The sequence below is a fragment of the Aspergillus vadensis genome (genome assembly GCF_003184925.1).
Source record: "Aspergillus vadensis CBS 113365 unplaced genomic scaffold BO88scaffold_36, whole genome shotgun sequence".
Classification (NCBI taxonomy): domain Eukaryota; kingdom Fungi; phylum Ascomycota; class Eurotiomycetes; order Eurotiales; family Aspergillaceae; genus Aspergillus; species Aspergillus vadensis.
The window spans coordinates 163-22,297 of NW_020292074.1; the positions used below are offsets into that span (position 1 = coordinate 163).

Here is a 22,135-nt window from a genome sequence, read left to right on the forward strand (position 1 = left end):
ATGTTTGAACGTGACGGTAGTCACTACTACCTCTGCAAACCAGTACTAGCCTGGTCTCACAGTGAATACAGGATTTGATCACTCCTGTTAGGGAAGAAGCATCATTAGCGTTCCCCCTTCGCGGCAAAGTATATCTATCCTCTCATCCCACGCCCCGGACCCTCACGTATGCTTCACAGAATCATCTATCGAAGCTTCAATCAACATGATGGGCCAGACGTGCGTTCAAGGAACCCCTTCAAAAAAGCTAACTGGTGCTGCAGCAGAAGCTGCAGCTAAGGTCAATAAGCTTCTTCTACACGAATTTAATGTGAGGGTTAGCAATAACCCCTCTACGAATTTGGAGGAGTTGATAAAGTTCAAGCTCAAAACCTATCCCCTTCTTCGTCAAGTTTTTGTGGACTCGGCTGTGAAGGCTGAATCAACAAAGGGCACTGACACCCAGTCCGGTCCTCCACCGGCTGTAAGAGAGAAATTTCTAATTCCCTCGGATGTTGTCGTCATACATCCTTTGAGTATGGCTGTTACTCGTGCAGCCCAGTAAGTCTCAACTTGCGCTGGTGACTCTTCCGAGATTTCGAGCACGATTAGACGTCTCAATGATCTGATCTTAAACAGTGACATACTATGGCATTTTGGATCGACCGCAGTACTAGGCCTTACCCCAAACCTTGCTCTGAAACTCGGCACTTACATTGATGTGGATCATCTGGCAATGCTAGAAGACATAAGACGCCAGAATTTGCGCGTTCCTATACCAGATACTCACGGTGTGTTGCAACAAACCGGCACCACTCGGAACTTCGTCTTCATGTCCCGTGTGCCGGGACAACCGCTGGACTCACTTTGGAAGATGTTGAGCCCCTACCAGAAAGCGTCGGTCTGAGAGCAGCCAGATGTCATCTTCAGTGACCTAAGGTCGCTCCCTTTTACACCATCCAACGAACCTGGTGCAGTGTACGGTGGAGACACGCCTCGCCGGTGTAAAGACACCAGAAGGGAGACTCGTGTGGCAGACACTCCGATCAGCAATGAGATGGAATTCAATCATTTCCTGTCATACAACCCTCGGCGTACTGAAACGAGCCAAATTGTGATGATTCGATCATACATGACAACTGGACACGAACTGGTGATGACCCATGCAGATCTTCATCCTTGAAACATCATGGTCACTGTCACCCCTTATTCATCTAGCCCCAACGAAGTCGATGGACAATGTCTACAGACATCCGAAGCCTTGACCGGTACAGATAACTTGCCGTCGAAGCGAGTAACAATTACAGGTATTATAGATTGGGAAACATGTGGTTGGTATCCAGAATACTGGGAGTACTTGAAAGCATTGAACACAATCTTTCCAGGATGCAATTGTGAGGATTGGTGGGAGTACTTGCCAAAAACGATCGGGATTTGGCCTAAGGAGCATGCAGTCGACCTGATGTTAGATAACTGGTGTCGGTGACCCGGCAATGGCATTTGGAAAACTGGCAATGGTATGCTCACACGGTAATGAATTAAATGATATGATCTGGGCGGAGCGGGAAGGTAATGTCTTCTATCATCTATTTTTATGCTTAGCTCAACTCTTGATCCCAGTCGTGAAAGAAGTGCAAAAAACCAACAGCAGCGTTTCTAGACCGAAGTAGTTCATCGCCAAGATGCAGATGTTTCATTGTAGTCTGATTAAACTTTCTGGCGCATCGATTCTAGGGTCGCTTTCGACCCGGGAGCAATATGCAGTAGTTCCGTCTGCTCCATCCCCTCTAAGACTTCCATGACCCATGCCTGGCAGTTCCAGGTGGCACTTTCATTATCGACGGGGTGGATTTGAATTATTGACAAAGCCAGGTCTTGTTCACCTGAAGGGATGGTCCCGCAGTACACTGCGTGCTTGATGCGTCTCGTTAGTTGAGGATCTCTGAGGATGGGCGCTTCCACGCAGTAGCCGTCCTTGTTGAGCCCAACCTGCAGAATAATAGACTTTGCGTTGGCATCTTTTATCCAAATGACCCAGTGGCAAGGCTCATCGGTCTCAGCCCTATACATGACCACCGTTATGACTGTTCATCATGTTTGTTCTATGAGGGATTATCAGTTAGATCTATCACCAGTCTTCCTAGTAGGGTGTTTTTGACTAACGGAGACATCATCGATTTAAAAATAAGAGACACAGCATAGGTTTTACTGTTTCGAAGGAGGTGAGAACGTAAGGGAGATGTTCATCCAGTCCGCAGGCTTGAATGGCTCAGAAGATAGGGAATGGATGAATCGAATGTGTATTGAATCTGAATGCGATTCCAACGCAGTATTATATTCAATGAATATAATTCAATTAGATATGATTACATCTGACTTCAAGCATTTCATTCACTCTAGACATCTCTAAGCCCAAACTACTCACACCACTATCACACTCTTTGATCCTGTGAAGAAACACTTTTGGCAGTTCGTCAGGTCATTGCACGAACGCAGTGCATATCACATACGTTGAACCATAGAGCCGTTGCGAGCTATCTCGGTACAGGCTGATTCTAGGTTTGAAGTCGATCTACGGAGGAACTAACTAGTGGATGTGAGAATCGGCAACTTCTTCCCGCCAAACCCCGCACGTCTTTCCTTCATGTCTTCCACACCACACCATCTCAACGATCGTCAATAACATAATAACCACTTCCAACTACAAACCTACATCATGAGTGCAAACTTCCCAAAGCCACACATCCACCTCCCCCAAGACCCTCACACCCACACAGCCATCCTCCTCCACGGCCGCGGCAGCAACGGGCCTGAATTCGCCGAGGAACTGTTTTCCTCTTCGACATCGGCGGGTCAAAATCTTCCCTCTCATCTCCCGACCTGGCGCTGGGTATTTCCCACCTCCAAAGACCGCTGGGACGATCGCTTCCAGGAGGAGCTAAGTGCCTGGTTCGAGGCGTATTCTCTAGATGATATCACTGAGCGCCAGGAGTCGCAAGTTCCTGGATTGCGGGAGTCTGTCTCTCATGTTCTTGAGGTCCTGGGGAAAGAAATCGAGCTTCTTCATGGTAAGACCACACATGTGTATCTAGGTGGGATTAGTCAAGGCATGGCAACTGCATTGTGGAGTTGGTTTTGCGCGAGTAGCAAGGTGAAGGGGAGATTGGGAGGAGTCTTGGGCTTCTGCGGATGGATGCCGTTTGCGGAGAGGTTTGAGGATGGGGATTTGGATCGGGGAAGACGGCTGGTTGAGTTTTGTTCGGAGGTTGTGGGGGTTTCTGCGGGTGAAGATATGAGATTCATGAATACGCCGGTGCTTTTGGGCCATGGCAGGGATGATCCGATGGTTTCTGTAGAGTTGGGGAGGCAGGTGACTGGGATTATGAAGCGGGCGGGGGTGGAGGTCGAGTGGTTGGAGTATGTTGGGGCAGAAGGGGATGGACATTGGATTAAGGCGCCGGAGGGATTTGATGCCATTTTGAGGTTTATTCGGTGGGGGAATGAGGGTGTGAATGGGTAGTAATAGAGATAGGTCTTGTCGTTACAGATAATTATGCCTAAATGTTGAAATGGGAACAAAAACTAGAAAAGAAGTGTATGATACAGTGCAACTGTTCACGCGTACCAATCCTCACAGAAGTCATCAACAGTTAACTCTCCTCGACCATCGCTCTCCGATCTTCTGATTCACCTGCCTCCAGAGCAGCCTTCTTTAATGCTTGTTCTCGTACTTTAATCATTTCCTCAATTTGATCACTAGGAACCCATCCCTCACTCCCTACTCCAATAAATTTCTGGCACATTTTCATCTGCTCTTCTACACCTTGTGCGCTTGTCAACCTCGGACATTGTTTCAACTCATATTGTGAATACACAAGTGTGCAAGGGTGTGCAATGCTGCCATTGGCGTCAACTCACTTGCGCGACCACTCAAAGAGGTTTGATTTAAGAGGCAAGTTATCACCATCCCATGGATTACTGGCGTAATGAAAGAGGTGTCTCAATCTACTAATAAACACCTCAGCGCATTGTAGAGTTTTGGATTTATCCCTGAAGTCTGCTGGACATAGTGGTAGTGAGGCTGATGTCTCTGGAATGAATTAGCCTGTCGGTCCTGTTCTTCTGATCCCAGCTCATTGAGGTTGCTGGGTAGGGTGGGCTCTTGAAGAGATTCGGACACATCATCGCTGTAGCTCTGTAGGCTGTTTTAGGAAAATGGGGAGTATGATGCTGTGCTGCCAGTTATTCAATCCTTCAAGATCCGATCAAACGGAGACAATGATGTTGTTCGGTGAAGATCGCGGGGTCGGAAGACTGAGCGATGAAGGCTTGGGACTTTAGGAAGGATACTGGGAGTAGTTTGAAGATACTACTTGAAACTTGCAATGTGGACGAGATGTGATTGCAGCTTAAAATTGTAAGTCTCCCTCCGAAGGCGCCTGAAGGGCTGAGAAGGGTTTTCCAAATCTGGAAAGGCATGCGATCTCTTTCTTAGCGCCCGCAATGCTCTAGAGCTGAGAGGCAGTCTGGGTCTGCAAAGTCTTGGCTACTGATCTCAAGTCAATCCCGAATGCTCATGGCAGCAATATTCACGTGGTCCACGCTCCACCGGTAGATTAACTCTTCTGTCGTACCCTAGTCTGAGCGACGTGTCGGGTCAATGCAGCATCGCCCTTTTGTAGTCGGCAACGAGTCTGTAATAACCATCTAACTACTGTCGGGCGCGTTAGAGCAATAATAGAAACTCCCACTTGCTAGAACCGCAGTGCAAATAGTCGTGACTTGATTCCCACAATTTCAGTGATGAGTTTCGTTCTCTGTTCTGGGGATAAATTGAACCATGCATCGCCCAGGCTCCGCCCCCTAACAAGCTCCATAGAAATGTGCTCCGTTCCCGAGGGATTGTCAGCACTAGCGGAATTGCCATAGACCTCTGGAACGGGTATGCCATGCGAACGGAGATACTCCACAGTAGCCACTTCGCTTGCAATGACTAGTTAGTTAGTTATTTAGTGACCGTGGCTGAGTCACTGGATATGAGATGAGGGCTGGAAATTTAAATTTGTCCCGCATGGTGATTAAGAAGGTCATATTGAAGCCTCCCTCGGCAAGCTTTGTATAGCCGATCACATCTTCCTGTTTCTGACGTTTAGATGAAGCTACTAAGCGCTTGAGCTTTGGGACATTGAATATCCGTTTCCTCTCCTCTGATCGAATGCGCCCATTGTAACTATACATGCCAGTCAGTCAGATTATTGCGAATTGTCAACAGTGCGCCTGGAGCATACATCCGACGCCCAATATTTGAACAGGTTGTAATTCAAAGGAGTAGAGCTGGTGAATTGATGGACTCTAAAGTGGCTTATCTTGTATTGCAAAAGCATGGGGCGAAATAGCCTGACGTGGGGGCCAAAACCCACGTTTTCCCATACGTTGATCTGGGGAGGATGTCGCCAGTCATGTTCACGGTGAGATTTTGGCTAACAGAGATTTTGGCAAACAATGATACATTCTGCATCTTAGGCAATGATTATGCGGCCGTAACCCGATGCGGAAGTAACTAGGAGCCTGCCGCAATAAGTAAAGATGATGTTGAAACTGTGCACGGATGGTGGAGCTGGTGGTCAGACGCGACGCAGCCTTAGGATTAGGATTTCCAGAACAATGGAACACGTAGTTCATTCCCTAATTCCAACTTTGATTGGCCTGTTCGGGTAGCTTACTGCATCTACTATTGGCCTGTTCGGATAACTCTGAGCACGGCCCTAAGTACCTTCTTGTTTCATAGGTAACAATGGTTGGTATCATACCTACCTCTAACTCAACGGCACAAAAGACAAGATAGAGAATATTATGGATGTAGTATCTTATGATATAGCTGAAATATGATTATATTTGTATCCCATCTTAGAGTATCTTCGTAGATTCACCAAAATATCCTCTGCCTACACATAAAAAACAACAGGTATCACTTTCGCGCTGCAATGAAAACAATAAAATAGGTAAAGAAAATGCACACGTGCGTAATCATGCTCAGAACAAAAAAAAACCGCCGCAGCTCACTACAGAACTCGACACATTACGCGACCTCAGTCTTCGGCTCAGAGTCCAACTGGGCCGGGGTCAGGCGCACAAAGTCAGGCTCAAGCACAGCCGACATACCCAAGAACATTGTGACGGCCATGGCAACAATCTCTTCCAGCACATCCATGACCAAGTAGATGGTGGGGCTTCCATTAGTGCTGATAATGGAGAACCGCTCGATAGTGGTGAAGTCGCCAATTGCTGCGTAGACAACGCGGACCAGGATGAAAGGCGTGGAGAGGATGATGGCGAGGAACAACTTCTTCTGGAAGGCCTTCAGGTGACCCATCTGGAGGTACATGAAAGCGGCTAGCAGATGATAGACCACGAATAGAGCGATAAAAATAGCCATGGATGCTTTGACGGTGTTGCTTGGCTGGTAGCTGCCGCCATCGTCACTTGCGGTACTGACTCCCGCAATACCGATGATGAGACCGATGATACCGACGATAGACACAATATTGAGCCACTTGACGGGCACCACTTGATTGACATCACTGATCGAATTGTTAGCGTCATGTGGATCTCTGCGACTAGTCCGAGGGGACTCACATTTGTCTGAGAACTCCGACATAGGTCAACAACAGAGGTGCGAGACCAATCAACTCGCATACTGCGATGGCAATCTCGACATCCTTGGAATCATGGTCGATCGACAACAGCGACGCGATACTACCGGCGATTCGAATGAGAGAGAGCGTAACAGGGTATCGCCAGATCTTGCTTCCAACCCTTAAGCCAGCCCGGCTCCATATGAAGATTGCAGAGCCGAGGATAAAGGGAAAGACAACAAGTTGCAGAATAGCAATGCCATCACGATAGGTAACAGTGCCCATTGTTGCTGTAGTTGTTGTTATAGATGATAAAATACTGCTAGAGATGAAGTGACAAGAAGAGGAAGAGTGGATAGGAAAGTGAGTTCTGTCTGGAATCTGAAAGACATGATATCTGTCTCTCTTTATATTGCTGAAGATGCTGTTGAGCGTTATAACCTAAAGAACACAGCCTTGTCGAAGAAATTGTCTGTTATACTTCAGAATCGACGAAACTGTCATCCTGGTTGGTTGAGCATCTACACTACCGGATAAGGAAAAGCGCGAGCGGGAAGGGAAGATAAAGTCAAGTGGAATTCCAGCTGAAACTCGGTTCACACAAACAGAAAGTCCAGTGCGGAACCATGGCTGCGCCCCAGCTACGAGTCAAGCGCCCTCACTGGCCGTGGGTCTTCCCGCATTCCTCCCTTTCTTTAAGCCGCTAAGGCGCCACGGCTGGCAATGCGGTGAACCCAGTGACGATCGTCTGCCTTTTCCTCCCAAAGTCCACAACAAGATGCCGTCGTCAAAATCTAGTAAGTGGGGGCGGTTTGGGTATCGGAGGAGGCTGAGTTTCTGCATCGTGGGTCGCCAGATTGTGCTCAGGATTGCCCAAAGAGTAGTAGTGCACGTGGCAAGGCATAGACACACAGCGCGGGGCGAGACAAGGCTGGCTAGAGGAGGAGAGCTGAGCTTGTTCAAGGGTTAAGCTCTTCAACGAAAACTGCTTAACCGACTTTAAGCCTCCTTTACCCGCGGTTCGTTAGTCAGCCTCAGCCCGGGGAGGAGGTTCTTTAACTTCATCACAATCCTCGGGGTTTACCCCTCTGACTCCCTTCTCAACGTATCCTTACGGCGCAGACAGCGAGAAATGGCATCGGGAAAAGCGCCTCGCCCAAGAGCCTCCCGCAATTGTGGAAACTGTCGGGCTGTGAAGCGACGTGTGGGTGTTCCTGTTTTTTGCTACTTTGCTTTTTCATCATTCGCGGCCGAATAAATGCTGACAGGGGCCGATCTCGGTTCAGTGCGACCAGCAGATACCCCACTGTGGACAATGCATCCGCATGCGAGAGAAATGTCCGGGCTATCGCGATGAATGGGAACTCGTTTTTCGCGACCAGACAGACAAGACCATCAAGCGATCTACAGAGAAACGAGCAAAACGCAATGGCTCGACAACCTCAAGCCGCACCCCTTCACCACCCACCCCTGGCTTAGGGCCCAGCCTAGACGAGATCGGTGTCAACTATTTCCTTCACAACTTTGTCATTAACAACCAAACTCCCTCGCGCGGGTTTTTCAACTATATCCCCGCGGTTTACAATACCGAGGCGGAGCATTACACACTGGTGACCAGCATGGCGGCGGTGGGCCTCGTGGCACTGGCTAATTCCAATCAACAACCCGAGCTGGCTCGGCACGCACGCATCAAATACTCCGAGGCGATTGCGAATGTCAACACGGCATTGGCGTCACCTATTGATTCGGTCAAAGACAGCACCCTGATGTCTGTCATCTCGCTAGGGGTATTTGAGCACGTCTCCAATTTCCAGTCGTGGGTGCGACATGTTCGAGGAGCTGCCGCACTGGTGGTTCTCCGCGGCAAGAGCCAATTCACTAGTACGGCCGCAACACTCATGTTCAACCAAGTACGCGCAGACACGGTGATCACTTGTCTACACGGCAATCAACCGTTTCCGGAGGACTTGCTGGCGCTGCAGGCAGAGGCGTCCAAGCACGCCGATGCTTATAGTCCATTCTGGCTCCTCGGAGTATCAGCTACCAAGTGTGTAAACCTCCTCTACAGCGTCACACAGAACAAATCGAAAGTCTCGTGGTCCGAAAAGCTGGAAGAGGCGATCATCCTCCAGGAAGAGTTTCGGCGCGTCTTTGAAATTATCAGCCTAGCAGACCCATACACAACAATCTATGAGCCAACAGCAGACCCCGAAGTCTTTCACGAGGGGCGATTTGACGTCTACCAATCCACCTGGGCGATACGAGTCTGGAACAATGCGCGATGCATCCGGATGATCGTCTCCGAGATTTTATATTCCATTTTGACGAAGGTTTTGGCCACCGAACTCCCTTCAGCGGTGCGAATGACTCTGGAAGCGAAGTACCAAGAGACAGTACAAATCATGACAAGTCTCGGGGAGGACATGCTAGCTACCGTTCCACAGATGCTAGGTTATGTATCGCTCGTATCTGGGCAACATGTCTCTTATAGTTTAACGTCGACTGCTAGCGTTCCAGGCGGTTATTCTTTGATCTGGACCCTCTATATGGTTGGAAAGTCTCCCGTCACCAAACGCAAATCCAGAAAGTGGGTCATCCGCCGTCTTCAAGACATTGGGCGAGGCGCAGGTTTCGCAATGGCCCTACAACTCCTAGAGGGCGTTATGAAGATTGATCAACTCAGCGAAGCGTCAGTCCAGCGATCTGGACCGTATTTTGAGCCCACTCGCTTATGAGTGACAAGGTCAATCAATGATCTGTTATGAATACATGTCAACACGTGATATCACTGCCCCGGCGTCAGTCTTTACTTTCTTTGGCTTCGTAAGTTATGCCTGGCGCATAGTTCACATGGCCACAATGCAAATGGTTTGTTCCATAGTATATTTTATCAGTGCACATAGGAATGAATGACTTCATTAAAAAATGGAAAAACATACAACAGAAGGGATTCGCTGGTGGTCACCCACCCAACTACTAACCTCCCGGCGTGTGGCTTAAGTACGGCTGAGCGGACGGGAAGCCCTGTTTTCCACACCCTATGGTCGTATGTATTTGGAATAATTTTGGAAAGGGTTATATGCTCCTTTTCCCTGTTACTAGCCCATGTTTGACCCTGCAATCACCACGGTAGACCACGGTGGAGGCAACGGGATCGAAGACCCACATATTGCTGCGGAAAGCAAGATCACATTGGTCGCTCTACACTGATGATAAATCTACTGCCTCGTATCAGTCTTCATCTCTAGTCCAGCGATTACACAGGATATTATGGAACGCTGAACCTTATCTTATCAAGGGTGGTTGATATCCCCAGCGGAAACGGCAAGTGGCTCCGCGGGACCTTCCAATCCGGCAAGTCTTGCTGCAGCTCGCATTCCTCCACTGCTGCAGGCTGGAGTATAATCCGGAGGCTGTGTTTACCCTGGACTTCACTTATCAGACTAGGTGACATTTCAGACTATGGGATGTATTTGGGATACTAAGACGCCCATAACTTATTCCATGTGCTACAGAGCGTGAACAAGGGTGAAGGAAAGCGTGAACACCACCCAATGTAACAGCCTATGCTACAGAAATCCCTCTTAATTCTCAACTCATCAATTGCATATATCCATAAAGACTGAACGTTACTTAGTTGTCATTATCGGCACAAGACCAAGCAGAGGATCCTCCGGTCTCCTGGTAAGACTGTATAATGCTCACTACCGAAGCATAAGTGCCCCCGATCGTCAAGAAGACCCCAGTTAGGATCATAAACACACACCAAGCCACACATAAACACCACTTCATGGACTTCTCTCGCTTGCCCGGTCCCCAGTTATCGTACAGCCACATAAACCCCATAGGCTGGAAACATAATGATGTGGCCAGAAGAGCTCCAACAAGTGATACGAGATCACTAAAAACGGGAATGCTGCTGGCGACAATGTACGCGATTGTAGTTATACTGAACGTAGAGCCTATCCACGTAATCCAATGCGTTGGTGTCGGCGCAGTAAGGTGTCTGGAGCCCCGGAGAATGCGCATGAAGATGTGTTTAGAAGGTAACTGTATGGGGGGCCTTAGATGGGTATTCAATCAGGCATCAAAATGGAATGAAGACTCACGTGAAGAAACAGGACCGCAGAAACACACAGCCCCGGTAGCGCAAAACCATAACTAATCTTTTTGAGCAAGGGTCCAGCAGAGCCAAGAGCTGGCGAGGCTACATAAGAACCACAGTAGTAGTATACAACTGTTCCGACCACTAGGTAGATTGCGGTGACAATAACTTGACATATAGCGAGGGATCTAGTAAAGAGATGCGGATCACGCATTTCGGAGACGACGTTAAACAATGCTGGGGCCCCGGCGTAGGCTAGAGTTATCGTTGACACGGCAGTCATGGCCTCAACAAAGCTTGGGCTGCCGAAGAGCTTATAGTCGGATTCTGGGATGACACCTGCAGTCATCGGTGCATGGCCCTGGACCCCGACACCGATCGTTACAATAAAGACTAGGCATTGGTTAGACCAAAAACAAGTCCGCATCTGTAAAAACACACTTGCCTGCAATGATAATGCACGATACACCTATCCAGGCGAGCCAGCTTATACGAGCCAGAGTCTGGATACTAGAGAAGGCAAAGCCAATGATGGCTGCAACAGCCACGAAAATGGCAGTACATGCTGCATGATCAGACAGCGCATTAAGGGCGATCGAGATGCTCAAGAGGGCAGATCCACCAGTGAAGATATAGTCTTGCAGTAGGTCAGGACACAAGCCAGTTTGAATCGAGCGCCATAATCACTCACATAGGAAATAAGCCCCGCCGAACAGCTCGTATCCAGCGCGCCCAAGGAGCATCTTTCCAACATCGCCGATGCCATAGACCTCAGGATGGCGTATTTTGAACACGCCCACCATCCAGTTCGACCAGGTTGTCGTCGCTGCAATTGCAAGCAGAACAATAACTCCAGGTATTATCCCAAGAATGTCGAAACAGCTGGGTATCGTGAGAACGCCAAGGCCAATTTGCACTTTCAACATAAGGGCAACGGTTCCTATACAGCTCACCTGGACTTCGTTAGTACAGGCTAGCTTTTTGGAGACACTTTGAGGGAGCTCACGTTACGATAATTGGTATCTCCTTCGCGAATTTCACCGAATACCGCATCATCCTGGATTGGTTCCAAGATGGAGAGCTCACCAGCTTGTGACTCCGCTGATAGGATGTCTTCCGGACTATTATCAAGACTTAGTTGTTTCTTCATGGCAGGCTAGATTTTGGCATAAAAGAGCACAAGAGTCAGAATGGTTGAATCTGAGAATTGGCTGTCCAGTATTTATCGGGTGCGCTCCTAGGCATAGTTCAGTCTTGCACAACCCTATAGAACGATAGATTACGTTGGAACAGCCTTCAGGGCGTCGGATACGAAAATGCGGGGAAACAGATGAATAAGGCAGCTTGTTCCGCGAAAACAGAAAGATAGTTTTGTGGGGCACAATTGATAGTCATATCAAGCGGAACCACCTTCCATACTTTATCCCGCATCTCCCCCGCGTTCCAGATATGGCCTCGACAATTTATTCGTCAGAAAATGATATCCATCACTAATACAACGCTATTTCTCTAGAATCTCTCTATCAGAAAGTCTTACTGGCAGGTCGATCGCCCAGTTTTGCGCCACTCTTCACTCGATCGTGCTGAGAGAGTGCTTGTTCAGCACGTTTCCATGCCCAGCATTGCCCCTTTACGATGAATTAGTATGGACAGGAGGACCCAAGACAACGATATTCACCCGGACTGTATGGCAGGCCGGTTATAAATACTCTTCTATTCAGAAGAAATATTTTACGGAAATTTCAAATTGTGTAAGTTGATGAATTATGCCCTCTATGTACTGCTCAGAGACTACGATATAGAAGAAGAAAAGAATAAACCTAATGAAAACACGGAGACCATCTGTCCGTACGCTCTTTCAAAGGTGTCTTCATATTGTAAGCAATCACAGACTATGAGGACGCGTTATATAAACGGACTACCTCGGTTAAAGTCTAATGAAGCGCAATAACGGTAGCTTCACTCTGCTCATCTCCTTCGAAAGCCTTGCCACACATTACCGGGTGGGGATACCCATTCCCGATGACTGTGTAAACAGGAGCTGAGCAGCGGTCCACTTCAAAAGACGTCAACGTGTCCTGGTCGCAAAATGAAAGGAACTTCCGAGCCAAGCAAGATATGCACCTCAAATTATATCAGGAACCTTGTCAAATTCATCAAGCGGGTCCGTTGCGTCCCCAACACGAATGTATTTATCCACTTTTCATGGCTTGCAGAGGAAGAGTACCGTCGCTAGCAAGGAAAAATTTAGCAGTATCTTGCTTCAATCGTGCTGAGGCGGAGAACCTTTCGGCAATATTGGGGACGCTGCTGTTCTCGCAGACCTATCTAAATGTTGTCAAATGGTCATGAAGATCAACAAGGGCATGAAGTCAGGAGATCGTTCCTGGCTGATTCTTTCTCCGTGCAGGATGGTGGTCCCGGCGGATTCTATCATTCTGGTCTATGCGGCACTTATGATCGCGCCCTCAGCGCTGATGATATATTCGGTGGAAGAGGTCTTGCTGGGCCCCAGCGGTTAACCATGCTTAGAAGAGAATTGATCAGATGCTAGGATAAATATTCTTGAGGTATTGAAAGCGTTCTTCTTAGATAGAGCAGTTTCGTTGCCTCGTCTGAGGTCCTCAATCATTCCCGGACACATACTATGGACGATACTCGTTCTTCGAAGGTCAGTCTGCGCGCCATCCTCGATGAAGCAAGGCATATCCAAGAAGTGCTTGTCCTTAGGAAGATGTCGAACAATCCACCCAAATCGTCAACCGGCAGCATGAATAAGGCAACAAATGTTACAGAAATTAGCATATAATTTGCGTATAACCGAAAGAAAGCACATACGACCACAGGGTGTGGAAAACAGGGCTTCCCGTCCGCTCAGCCGTACTTAAGCCACACGCCGGGAGGTTAGTAGTTGGGTGGGTGACCACCAGCGAATCCCTTCTGTTGTATGTTTTTATATTCTTTTTTGCTCTTTATGTTTTTCGGGGCTTAGTACTCATTCATGCCGGTTTATCTTCCTTCACCCTGCTCGCTCCCTCTCCCTTCCCCTGAAGGCCCAAACCACTACTGAATTCTAATACAACGCACTCAGCCAACCCACCTTCAAGCAGCCAGATCGTGTTTCAACTTCAAAATTATTACTATCAATGGGAAAAATTTGAAGGCTACAGCTACAAGACTACTGAACGCAAAATTGATACCTCTCCAAGAAGACCATTGACTAGAGTGCATAGCCTCGAGTCAATCGGAGCTACTGGTAAAACAATCGAGTAAAAGTGCACTACCCAGTAAAATCACGAAATTTATTGTGAATAACTAGAGAAAACGAACTAGAATAAATTGAAAGACTTAGTATTCAATACAATAAAACCAGGTTGCACCAAAGAATAGTTACCTCTGCATTTGCATGAAGTACAGGGGGAAACCTCGAAAGATTGGTAGAAAGCCTGCACGGAGGAGTGCTGTATCAAAGAAAGTGGAATACCCTGTCAACTTGCTCTTCCGGGATAGCCACATATTCCTGTGCCTTCCATACAAAACTTTAAGTAAAAGAGTCCTGTTAGAGGATGTGCCAACTAAGGTCAGCAAATGTACATACCTTGATCATTACAAAGTGATTACCCGTATTACATTGCCAATGGTAGATATATTCTGGTCGTTCTCTTGGTGTATCACGCCCTCAATTTTGGGTCCGTTCTCAAAAGCAATTGAAAGTTCTTTTTACCGATGTAGCCATCGTAGCCTCGTGTGCCAGTGATCTCATCTTCTGAATTGTAAGACAATTTGGCTTGCGCTTTTTTAAATTCTAGAACTGCTGCATTGACGTATACGGTACGTCTCGCTTCTGGACCATCATGGCCTCTGATTGCAAAGCTTGCATTGATTCGGTTGTTAATCTACACCCGTGTGATGAACCCAGTGACCATGCAAATGGTGACTTGAAGTCGGAAACGCTGTATGTGAGATGAGGTTTCTTGCTTGACTTGTGGTGTGGTAGAACAAGCGGTGAGAGAAGGATCCGATGGCTGTGTTCTGTATCCAAGACAGTGAGAGAAGTTCGGACACATCAGACAACTACCATGACTTTGACCCGCCTTGACTGTGCTCAGCTCACGCAACTGCCGGTTTCAGCACAAGCCACGGGGACGGCAATTTAAAATGGTACTTTCTGTCATGCTCGACTCCTCATTCCCGCATAACCGCCCTGTCCAGTACAGCACGAGACGCATCCTTGCAGCTGCTTGTGATTCATCCAGCGGCATGCCATAGTTGACTATCCCAGCAGACAGGCCGCAAATGACCAAGCCAAAGTGGGGCATGAACAGCTTGAAAGATGGATCCATCTGATTGGCTATATACATAAATCATCCATTTGCCCATCCTGTAGTCTATAGTCTTACAACATGGTAGCCTAGTCGTAGTGTTGCAGTGTTTTATCTTACTACATATTATCTGGAATTAGGTGAACTCTCTCACGTATTCGTAGATACAGCATTAATATTAAGATATAGCATCTGGTGATTGGTATGGTTCAAGAACGTAATGGTATATTAGGGTAAGGCTACCGACCACGGGTATTCAAGTGACTTGATAATAAGCGTGACAGGGATTGAACGCGGGCTCCTGACTGTGGAATTCATTTGAGAAGCATGTGATCAATGTGTGATGTGCTCAGTTGGACTATGAGTAATGATATACAATGGGTCGGAATGGTCAGAGTGCAGATTTCCGTTAGTTACTCTATGTTAGTAGTATAGTGGAGAGGTGCATGGATTTGGACAATCTCGGGTTGCCTAGGGTAATGTTTTATACAAACAAATAGGACGCCTACCCCCGGGGAATCGCAGGCTATTGTATGGAAACCAAGGTCCAGAATTGCTTGACTATATTTCTGCCTTACCAAATATACCGATAAATCACCTGATCTTTTCGGTAAATTTAAGTGAGTGGTAGCAGCTTACATCTTGAGAGTTGATTGACGTTGACAGTCAGTTAGAACACTTGAGAATGGAAGCAGAGATAACCCAACGCGGGTGATTACATAGACATATCAACTCATTCGTGACAGCGTGTATCAAAGCCATGATTGTCCTATACAACTCGTGAAAATCGCATTCAAGGTAAGGTAGTTCACACACTGAAACTAAGATCTCTCAGTCAGTTCTTGGCTCAAGACATTTCGCTGTAAAGGACCGGCGCTCTTCCTTTAGATCACCCCTAAAGGTACACGCACACTTTTATATAAGCATAATTCCTTTTGCGCGCTAAGCGGTGACATAGCTACTATCTATAGACCATAAGCACCATAAGCGGAATTTAGGTTGTCGCCGTGAGATCTTATGGTTTAAGCGAATGGGCCTGCTCCACTCTTAACAACTGACAGGGAGGACGTCCCGCTCGCCGGTACCGTGCATCGATCTATTTTCGCCGAGTAGTAGTCCTGCGTTTTATGGCTCAATGATGTTCTGGTTGAATGAGGGATCCCTCAGCCCTGGACGCCATCCAGTCTGTTCCTTGCGTACCGACAATAGCTCGGGATTAATTCATAGCAGTCTACGAATTCCGATTCAGTGACGATGAAGCCTGATTCTAGATAGCTCAAATGTCATTCAGCACTCGAAATATATTTTGATCGTGGAACAGCGGTCCATAGTTAGTTCCCGAGCCGAAGAGAGGTTCAATTCAATTCAATTCAATTCATATTCTTATACCCGATCAAGCCGGCGTAGTGAGATGCTAGCTATGCAGGTTCAAGCCCCTTCTCGTCTGTGCCAAGTAGCCGATGAGATCTCAAGCCTAAGGTCCCTCACATTGTGACATGGACTTGTGTGGATCTCAGAGGGGAAGTGTTTGCGAACCGACACGTACAAACATAGCTAGTTGTAACAGCCGTTCTTCGCGAAGTTGACGAGTTCTTATGTCCGAGACAGCGTGATACCTTGACGTATTGCACCCTTAATCTCTCAACAGGCTTGCGAAACAACACTAGATGGCCATAGTAGTGAGAACGCGTATACACACAAGCCTATTCTCAGATAGACCGCAGTGGAGGTCAAGTTGAGCGAATTCCTCCCAGTAGATAGACAGCGTTGTGGTGAAGATGAACCAGACTTTGTTGCCAGAATCGGCCGGGCCATACCCGATTTGGGGGGAGTTTGCGAGATTCCGGGCGGGAGCTCGGAGGTATCCTTCGCATCCACTCGGATCCACTTCAGGGTTTATCCAACCCTTTTCCTTCTTGCGGGGAGCCTCGGCCGCATGTGCCATTATCAGTAGGCTTCCTGGCGATCACTCGGCGGGGTTGCATCATCACTTTTACTCTCTTTTTCTCATCAAAACCCAGGAAGTCTGCAGCACCCCAGACTGGAAACGCGCGGCCAATGTGGGTCTTTTTGAACAATAGTATTCCAAGTACGTTGTAGGTGCCGAACAGGCCGCGGGTCTCTGCACTATCAATCTTCAGTCCCGGCAATCTGCAAGTTACCATGGTCAGGGTTCAATTGCCAGGGAGTTGGTGGTGCTGTGCTGTGCTGCTGCCATCTTCAATACTCTTTCTGAATCACAATATGCACATAAACATACAAGGTAAAAATAAGTACCGAGAATCTATCTTTCTACTATAGCTAGACTACACGATAGTAGCCGCAGTATCAAACGTAGTTTGTAGCTCGAGCCCTCTCTGATCGGCAGGGGTGCGGAGGTAACTATACACGGAAGATTGGCTACCCTCGGCCTCGGCCTGCAGAACTGGCAGTTTTCTCCGCCACCTCTCCCAGAATGTCTACTGTCCTCGTGTATCTGAGACGGGTATTCTTCTCGCAACTTCTCAACGGCCTCGTCGATGCTAGTTTCCTGTCCGGTCGTCATCGTTTGGCATAGTCAATCGAAGTCTCCACATGTTAAGCTTCATCCCGTAGAGGTTTTACACATTGTCGCAGTCAAACCACCTTCGGGTTTATCGGAACGGCAGGGCTTGCATCATCCCACTGCTTGAGATCCATTAAGCTCATTCCATTGTTTCTTCCGGGTGGGTCTCAATTTCCATCCTTGGCCACGCCTGTTGCAGAGGCACCTTGAATCGAACCTATATATATGCTGATCGCCACCCAGTTTGCTCCTTCTTTTCCCTCATCGTCATTTCCATCCTTCCTTTCCACTCTCTTCACATTCTCCGGCATGCCCTCCTTCACTACCAAGGGCCTCGCCTCTGTGGCCCTGGGTGCTGCTGTCGCCCAGGCCCAGCTCTGGGATCAGGTCATCCAGACAAATTACGGTCCTGTTAAGGGCTTCAAGTACTTCACGAACGAGACTGTTCTCGAGAAGTACTTCGGTACCACCGAGTCCAATGTCACCGCTTTCCTGGGTATCCCCTTCGCTGCCGACACTGGTTACCAGAACCGCTGGAAGCCTCCCCAGCCCCGTGAGCCCTGGAACACGACCTTGAATGCCACCTCTTTTGGCCCTGCGTGTCCCAGCAACTACGAGACTTATATCAGCGAGGACTGTCTTAGCCTGAACATCTGGACCAATGCTGCCTCGGCCGACGCCAAGCTCCCCGTCATTGTTTGGAACCAGGGTTCCGACGAGACCAGTGACAACGCCTGGTGGTACGGTGGTGGTATGGCTATGAAGGATGTTATCCTCATCTCCTTCAACCGCCGTGACGATGCCTTCGGTTACCTCGCCCTCCCCGAGCTCAACGCTGAGGGTCTTGCTGCCACCGGCCACAACACCTCTGGCAACTATGGTGTCCTGGATCAACTGGAGGTCCTTAAGTGGGTTCAGAAGAACATCGCCAACTTCGGTGGTGACCCTGACCGTGTGATCGTCGCTGGTCAGTCCTTCGGTTCATCCCAGGTCTACCACGCCGTCAACAGCCCTCTCTTCTCCGGTTACTTCCACGGTGGTATCTCCGAGTCTGGTATCCGCTACCCCTACGACCCCCTGCTTGCCGGTCTGGCCACTTCCTACGTCAACATGTCTACCGCTATTACCCACGGTGAATCCTACATGAGCGAGCACAACGTCTCCACCGTCGCCGAGCTGCGTGAGCTCTCCATGGAGGATCTCCTCGTCGGCTCCCAGGACCGTGTCAACGGCACCTGGATCTGGTGGGTTACTGCTCTCTCCGCAGGCTACCCCCTGATCTTCAAGCCCGTCCTGGACGACTACGTCCTTCCCTCCACCTACCTCGAGACCCTCATCAACGGCCCTGCCAACGACGTCCCCGTCATCACCGGTAACACCAAGGACGAGTCCGGCGCCTCTACCACCACCGACTACACCGTCCACGAATATCTTAACTACACTTCCCTGAAGTACGGCGACCTCTTCGACCGCTACATCAAGCTCTACCCCACCGACAACAACGAGACCACCGCCGACCGTTCCTGGAATGCTGCCGCCCGTGACGCCTCCCTCATTGGCTCCTGGGCCTACGCCACTGACTGGTACAAGGCCGCCGAGTCCGATTTCTACACCTACTACTGGACCCACGCTCCCCCGGGCCAGGACCAGGGTGCCTTCCACCAGTCTGAGATTATGTACGCCCTGAACGCTCTCTACGCCAACGCCGACACCTACCCCTTCACCGATGTTGACTACGAGATCGGTGCGAAGATGTCTGCCTACTGGGCCAACTTCGCCAAGACCCTCAACCCTAACCAGGGTGGCTCTTACACTGGCAAGGGCAGCCTGCCTCGCTGGAGCCCCAACAGCCCCAACGGCACCCAGATCGTCATGGAGCTGGGTAACTACTTCGGCAATGTTCCCATTGCTCACCCCGACCAGGTTAAGTTTATGATGGACTACTTCCACCAGCAGATTCCTTACTAGATGTGGATCGTAGCGTGCTGCAGCGTGCCGCTTGCATTTTGTGGAGCAGTGCTCCCATTTCATTGCACCAGACATAGTTATTATGTCCCGTCCGTCTGTCTGTCACTAGACATTGACATTCTATGCACTATATTCGCTTCTTATCTTTTCAGATTTTGTGATAATACATTTTGTACATGTATCAAAATTATTTTCTACTACTTTCCATTCAATGCTCCATAGTACATAGCATAACCGACGTAGACTACCATAAGACCGCCAGGCTACATACATAACGAAACACTCAAAGCGCCCAAGTAAACTCATCATCTCCCAACTGCCCAAACAACTCATCTAACGACAATTTCTCCAGCTCATGCGCATGAACATCCGGCATATACCCCTCGCTGCCACCACCAACCCCGCCCACACCCCTCTCTTCCTGCCCTACCGACGGCTCATCTTCACTAAGTGGATGCATGAACTGCGTTGTAACGCGCATCCTAGCACCGGGAGCTGCCGGCCCGGACGATCCCGACGTTTCCGTTGGACAGATTTTCGGATCGAGTAGATCCCAGAACAGCGATGGCTGGATAGTGATCGTCGTTCCTTTCGTTATCGTTGCACCTTGATTTTCAGAAGATATAGACGGGTTCGTAGTCGCGACAGAAGCCGACGCCTGAAGTGCATGGAGTGTCTTAAGCCTATGCGAAACGTGCGGCCAGACCGTTGACATTCGAGTTAATACTCTCTCTGCGATGACGAGATGTCCGCGTGCTTTTTCTCCAATTCCTCTGTCCCTGGCGAACTGGAAGATCCATGATATAGAAGCAGTGGCTGCTACTAGATGGGCTATTAATGGGTCGTGGAGCGGTAGGTCGAAGTTCTCCCATGCTTGAACGAGTCGAAATACCCATTCGGAGTGGAATAAGGTATGGTCTACGGTTTGTTGGAGGAAGAGACGGGACTGGGAGACGCCGCGGTTCCCGCGTAATATGACGAGGTGGATAAAGGGGTGGTTCTGAATTGCGACGAGGGCGTGGCAGAATATTTGCATAGATATCCAGGAAGTCCAGTATTCCTGGTGGGTGGAGATCTCAGTGCGGGTTCGTTTGGTGAAGGCAACGTTTCGGAGGAGATGGGATTCTGGGAGTTGGGTTTCGTGTTCGTTGCGTCTGTGGTTGAGCTTTGAGTAGGTGGAGGATAGGGACCAGGGGGTTTCTTCGTTGAGGTTAGGATTCGTGCGGATGCTGTGGAGGTAGGAGGCTGTTTCGCCCCAGATGATCATTAGTTGGATGCCGTAGGCGACGATTCCAAGGTCGTTGGTTGGGTCGGTGGTGTCGAAAATGTCGGCTTGGGTGGGTGATGCGGAAGGGAGCGGGGGTGGGACGGGTGCGCTGGGCGGGTAGGGATATTCGGGGGATGTTGGGGTTTGTGGTGGAGATAGGATGGAGATTTGTGGTGTGAAAATGCTTTCTAGGATGCGTATACTCCAGTGACAGCGGGAGATTGTGACGTCTCTGGTTTCTGTTTGGTTGGTGTTGTTGAGTTGTAGGGTTCGGAATGCTTGGAGTCGGGATGCCATTCCGATTGTCATGCAGGCTTGGGCTTGTTTGGCTTCTATTTGGGGATTAGGACAGGTCTTCAGGTTAACGTAGGAATGCATACCTTTGATGTGCCGTAGGGCTAGCAAGCACAACGACTGCAGTACTTCCACTTGTGGTATGCCCTCGATGGCCATTTTTATGACTGCCTGTTCGGCGGACTGAGAATAGAATTTCCGAGCTTCTATCTCTCTGCCATGGTAGAATCCATGACCTGAAAATGGTAGTATAAGCGTTAAGAAACTCCATAGAAGAAATTCTGGCGCTTTAGCCAGATCCGACTGGAGGGTGTTCATGTTGAATAGCGGTAGTGGCTGCAGATGTAGCACTTTTCGGTACACTTCTGTAAAGTGTTGTAATGCCTCTGTGGGTGGATGTGGACTTATCTAGTTAGCCAATATACCGATTTTCAGTAGCACTAGGACACTTACTTTGTTGGTGAGAAGGTAGACATATCACTAGGACTTTCTCGCACGGGAACCTGCCAGTTCAGCTCTCTCTGCGAGGTACTATTGCTCTCAGGAGTCCCCGGTGATGGTTCGCCATTTCTGCTGGAGCGTGCGCTGACAATATATCAGTCGATTGTACAGGGACATATATGTAGGGTAAAGGATATACGCACCATAGCGCACCATACAAATCATTAACCTGCGACTCGAGTATCCGAAGCCGATCTTGGGTAGCTCTTCTGGTCTGACATTAGGATCAAGGTGCGTTCTGGCTGCAGAATGGCTCACATACGCATACGCTTTTGTCACCCTGCCAGATGTGACATTTGCTCGCTCTCTGAGTGAATAAACGCATTGGTGGTTTAATCTTTCGCAGGTTGAGCAAACCGGCCTCTCTCCAGGACATTTCGTTTTTCTGCGTCTGTCATAGAGTCAGCAAGTCTAGCCATTTCCCGATGAACAAGAGACCCTACCGACATGGCTCGCAAGCCTGTCGACTCCGTTCTCGGGGCTCAGAGGATCGATCCATGCTATCGGTAAATTCACATT

General features: G+C 48.8%; 9 protein-coding genes across 9 annotated transcripts; 4 read left to right on the plus strand and 5 right to left on the minus strand.

The window, feature by feature from the left end:
* Positions 1 to 205: 205 nt before the first annotated feature.
* Positions 206 to 1,465, plus strand: BO88DRAFT_430108 (uncharacterized protein; the record flags this gene model as incomplete). Its single annotated transcript, XM_025709216.1, has 4 exons — positions 206 to 540; positions 583 to 876; positions 910 to 1,132; positions 1,229 to 1,465. 4 exons carry the CDS (start codon positions 206 to 208, stop codon positions 1,463 to 1,465), a joined length of 1,089 nt encoding a protein of 362 aa, XP_025557524.1.
* A 221-nt stretch (positions 1,466 to 1,686) lies between these two features.
* Positions 1,687 to 2,049, minus strand: BO88DRAFT_352438 (uncharacterized protein; the record flags this gene model as incomplete). Its single annotated transcript, XM_025703590.1, has 1 exon — positions 1,687 to 2,049. The coding sequence occupies one exon, from the start codon at positions 2,047 to 2,049 to the stop codon at positions 1,687 to 1,689; it is 363 nt and encodes a 120-aa protein (XP_025557525.1).
* A 646-nt stretch (positions 2,050 to 2,695) lies between these two features.
* Positions 2,696 to 3,503, plus strand: BO88DRAFT_447425 (uncharacterized protein; the record flags this gene model as incomplete). Its single annotated transcript, XM_025710368.1, has 1 exon — positions 2,696 to 3,503. One exon carries the CDS (start codon positions 2,696 to 2,698, stop codon positions 3,497 to 3,499), a length of 804 nt encoding a protein of 267 aa, XP_025557526.1. The 3' UTR covers positions 3,500 to 3,503.
* Positions 3,504 to 3,629: 126 nt separating this feature from the next.
* On the minus strand, positions 3,630 to 5,217 carry BO88DRAFT_475584 (uncharacterized protein; the record flags this gene model as incomplete). The annotated part of the gene is made up of 5 exons (XM_025711878.1): positions 3,630 to 3,876; positions 3,898 to 3,998; positions 4,046 to 4,181; positions 4,741 to 4,962; positions 4,997 to 5,217. 5 exons carry the CDS (start codon positions 5,215 to 5,217, stop codon positions 3,630 to 3,632), a joined length of 927 nt encoding a protein of 308 aa, XP_025557527.1.
* Positions 5,218 to 6,058: 841 nt separating this feature from the next.
* Positions 6,059 to 6,899, minus strand: BO88DRAFT_475588 (uncharacterized protein; the record flags this gene model as incomplete). The annotated part of the gene is made up of 2 exons (XM_025711879.1): positions 6,059 to 6,560; positions 6,616 to 6,899. The coding sequence occupies 2 exons, from the start codon at positions 6,897 to 6,899 to the stop codon at positions 6,059 to 6,061; spliced, it is 786 nt and encodes a 261-aa protein (XP_025557528.1).
* A 703-nt stretch (positions 6,900 to 7,602) lies between these two features.
* BO88DRAFT_194898 (Zn(II)2Cys6 transcription factor) lies at positions 7,603 to 9,436 on the plus strand. The gene is made up of 2 exons (XM_025701835.1): positions 7,603 to 7,818; positions 7,901 to 9,436. The coding sequence occupies exons 1-2, from the start codon at positions 7,747 to 7,749 to the stop codon at positions 9,347 to 9,349; spliced, it is 1,521 nt and encodes a 506-aa protein (XP_025557529.1). The 5' UTR covers positions 7,603 to 7,746; the 3' UTR covers positions 9,350 to 9,436.
* An 811-nt stretch (positions 9,437 to 10,247) lies between these two features.
* Positions 10,248 to 11,869, minus strand: BO88DRAFT_475589 (amino acid transporter; the record flags this gene model as incomplete). The annotated part of the gene is made up of 5 exons (XM_025711880.1): positions 10,248 to 10,664; positions 10,724 to 11,112; positions 11,159 to 11,356; positions 11,411 to 11,672; positions 11,726 to 11,869. 5 exons carry the CDS (start codon positions 11,867 to 11,869, stop codon positions 10,248 to 10,250), a joined length of 1,410 nt encoding a protein of 469 aa, XP_025557530.1.
* Positions 11,870 to 17,887: 6,018 nt separating this feature from the next.
* BO88DRAFT_475594 (carboxylesterase/lipase family protein) lies at positions 17,888 to 19,676 on the plus strand. The gene has a single exon (XM_025711881.1). It carries the CDS (start codon positions 17,896 to 17,898, stop codon positions 19,552 to 19,554), a length of 1,659 nt encoding a protein of 552 aa, XP_025557531.1. The 5' UTR covers positions 17,888 to 17,895; the 3' UTR covers positions 19,555 to 19,676.
* A 161-nt stretch (positions 19,677 to 19,837) lies between these two features.
* BO88DRAFT_491901 (fungal specific transcription factor domain-containing protein) lies at positions 19,838 to 22,065 on the minus strand (the record flags this gene model as incomplete). The annotated part of the gene is made up of 6 exons (XM_025712882.1): positions 19,838 to 21,153; positions 21,202 to 21,518; positions 21,569 to 21,700; positions 21,760 to 21,830; positions 21,879 to 22,007; positions 22,060 to 22,065. 6 exons carry the CDS (start codon positions 22,063 to 22,065, stop codon positions 19,838 to 19,840), a joined length of 1,971 nt encoding a protein of 656 aa, XP_025557532.1.
* Between the last annotated feature and the right edge of the window lie 70 nt (positions 22,066 to 22,135).

Bases quoted from the DNA above. Each gene is read 5' to 3' on its own strand.
- BO88DRAFT_194898 (XM_025701835.1), top strand. From the start codon at position 7,747: ATGGCATCGGGAAAAGCGCCTCGCCCAAGAGCCTCCCGCAATTGTGGA. The intron at 7,819-7,900 runs GTGGGTGTTCCT...ATCTCGGTTCAG, and splicing joins GTCGGGCTGTGAAGCGACGT to TGCGACCAGCAGATACCCCA.
- BO88DRAFT_475594 (XM_025711881.1), top strand. From the start codon at position 17,896: ATGCCCTCCTTCACTACCAAGGGCCTCGCCTCTGTGGCCCTGGGTGCT.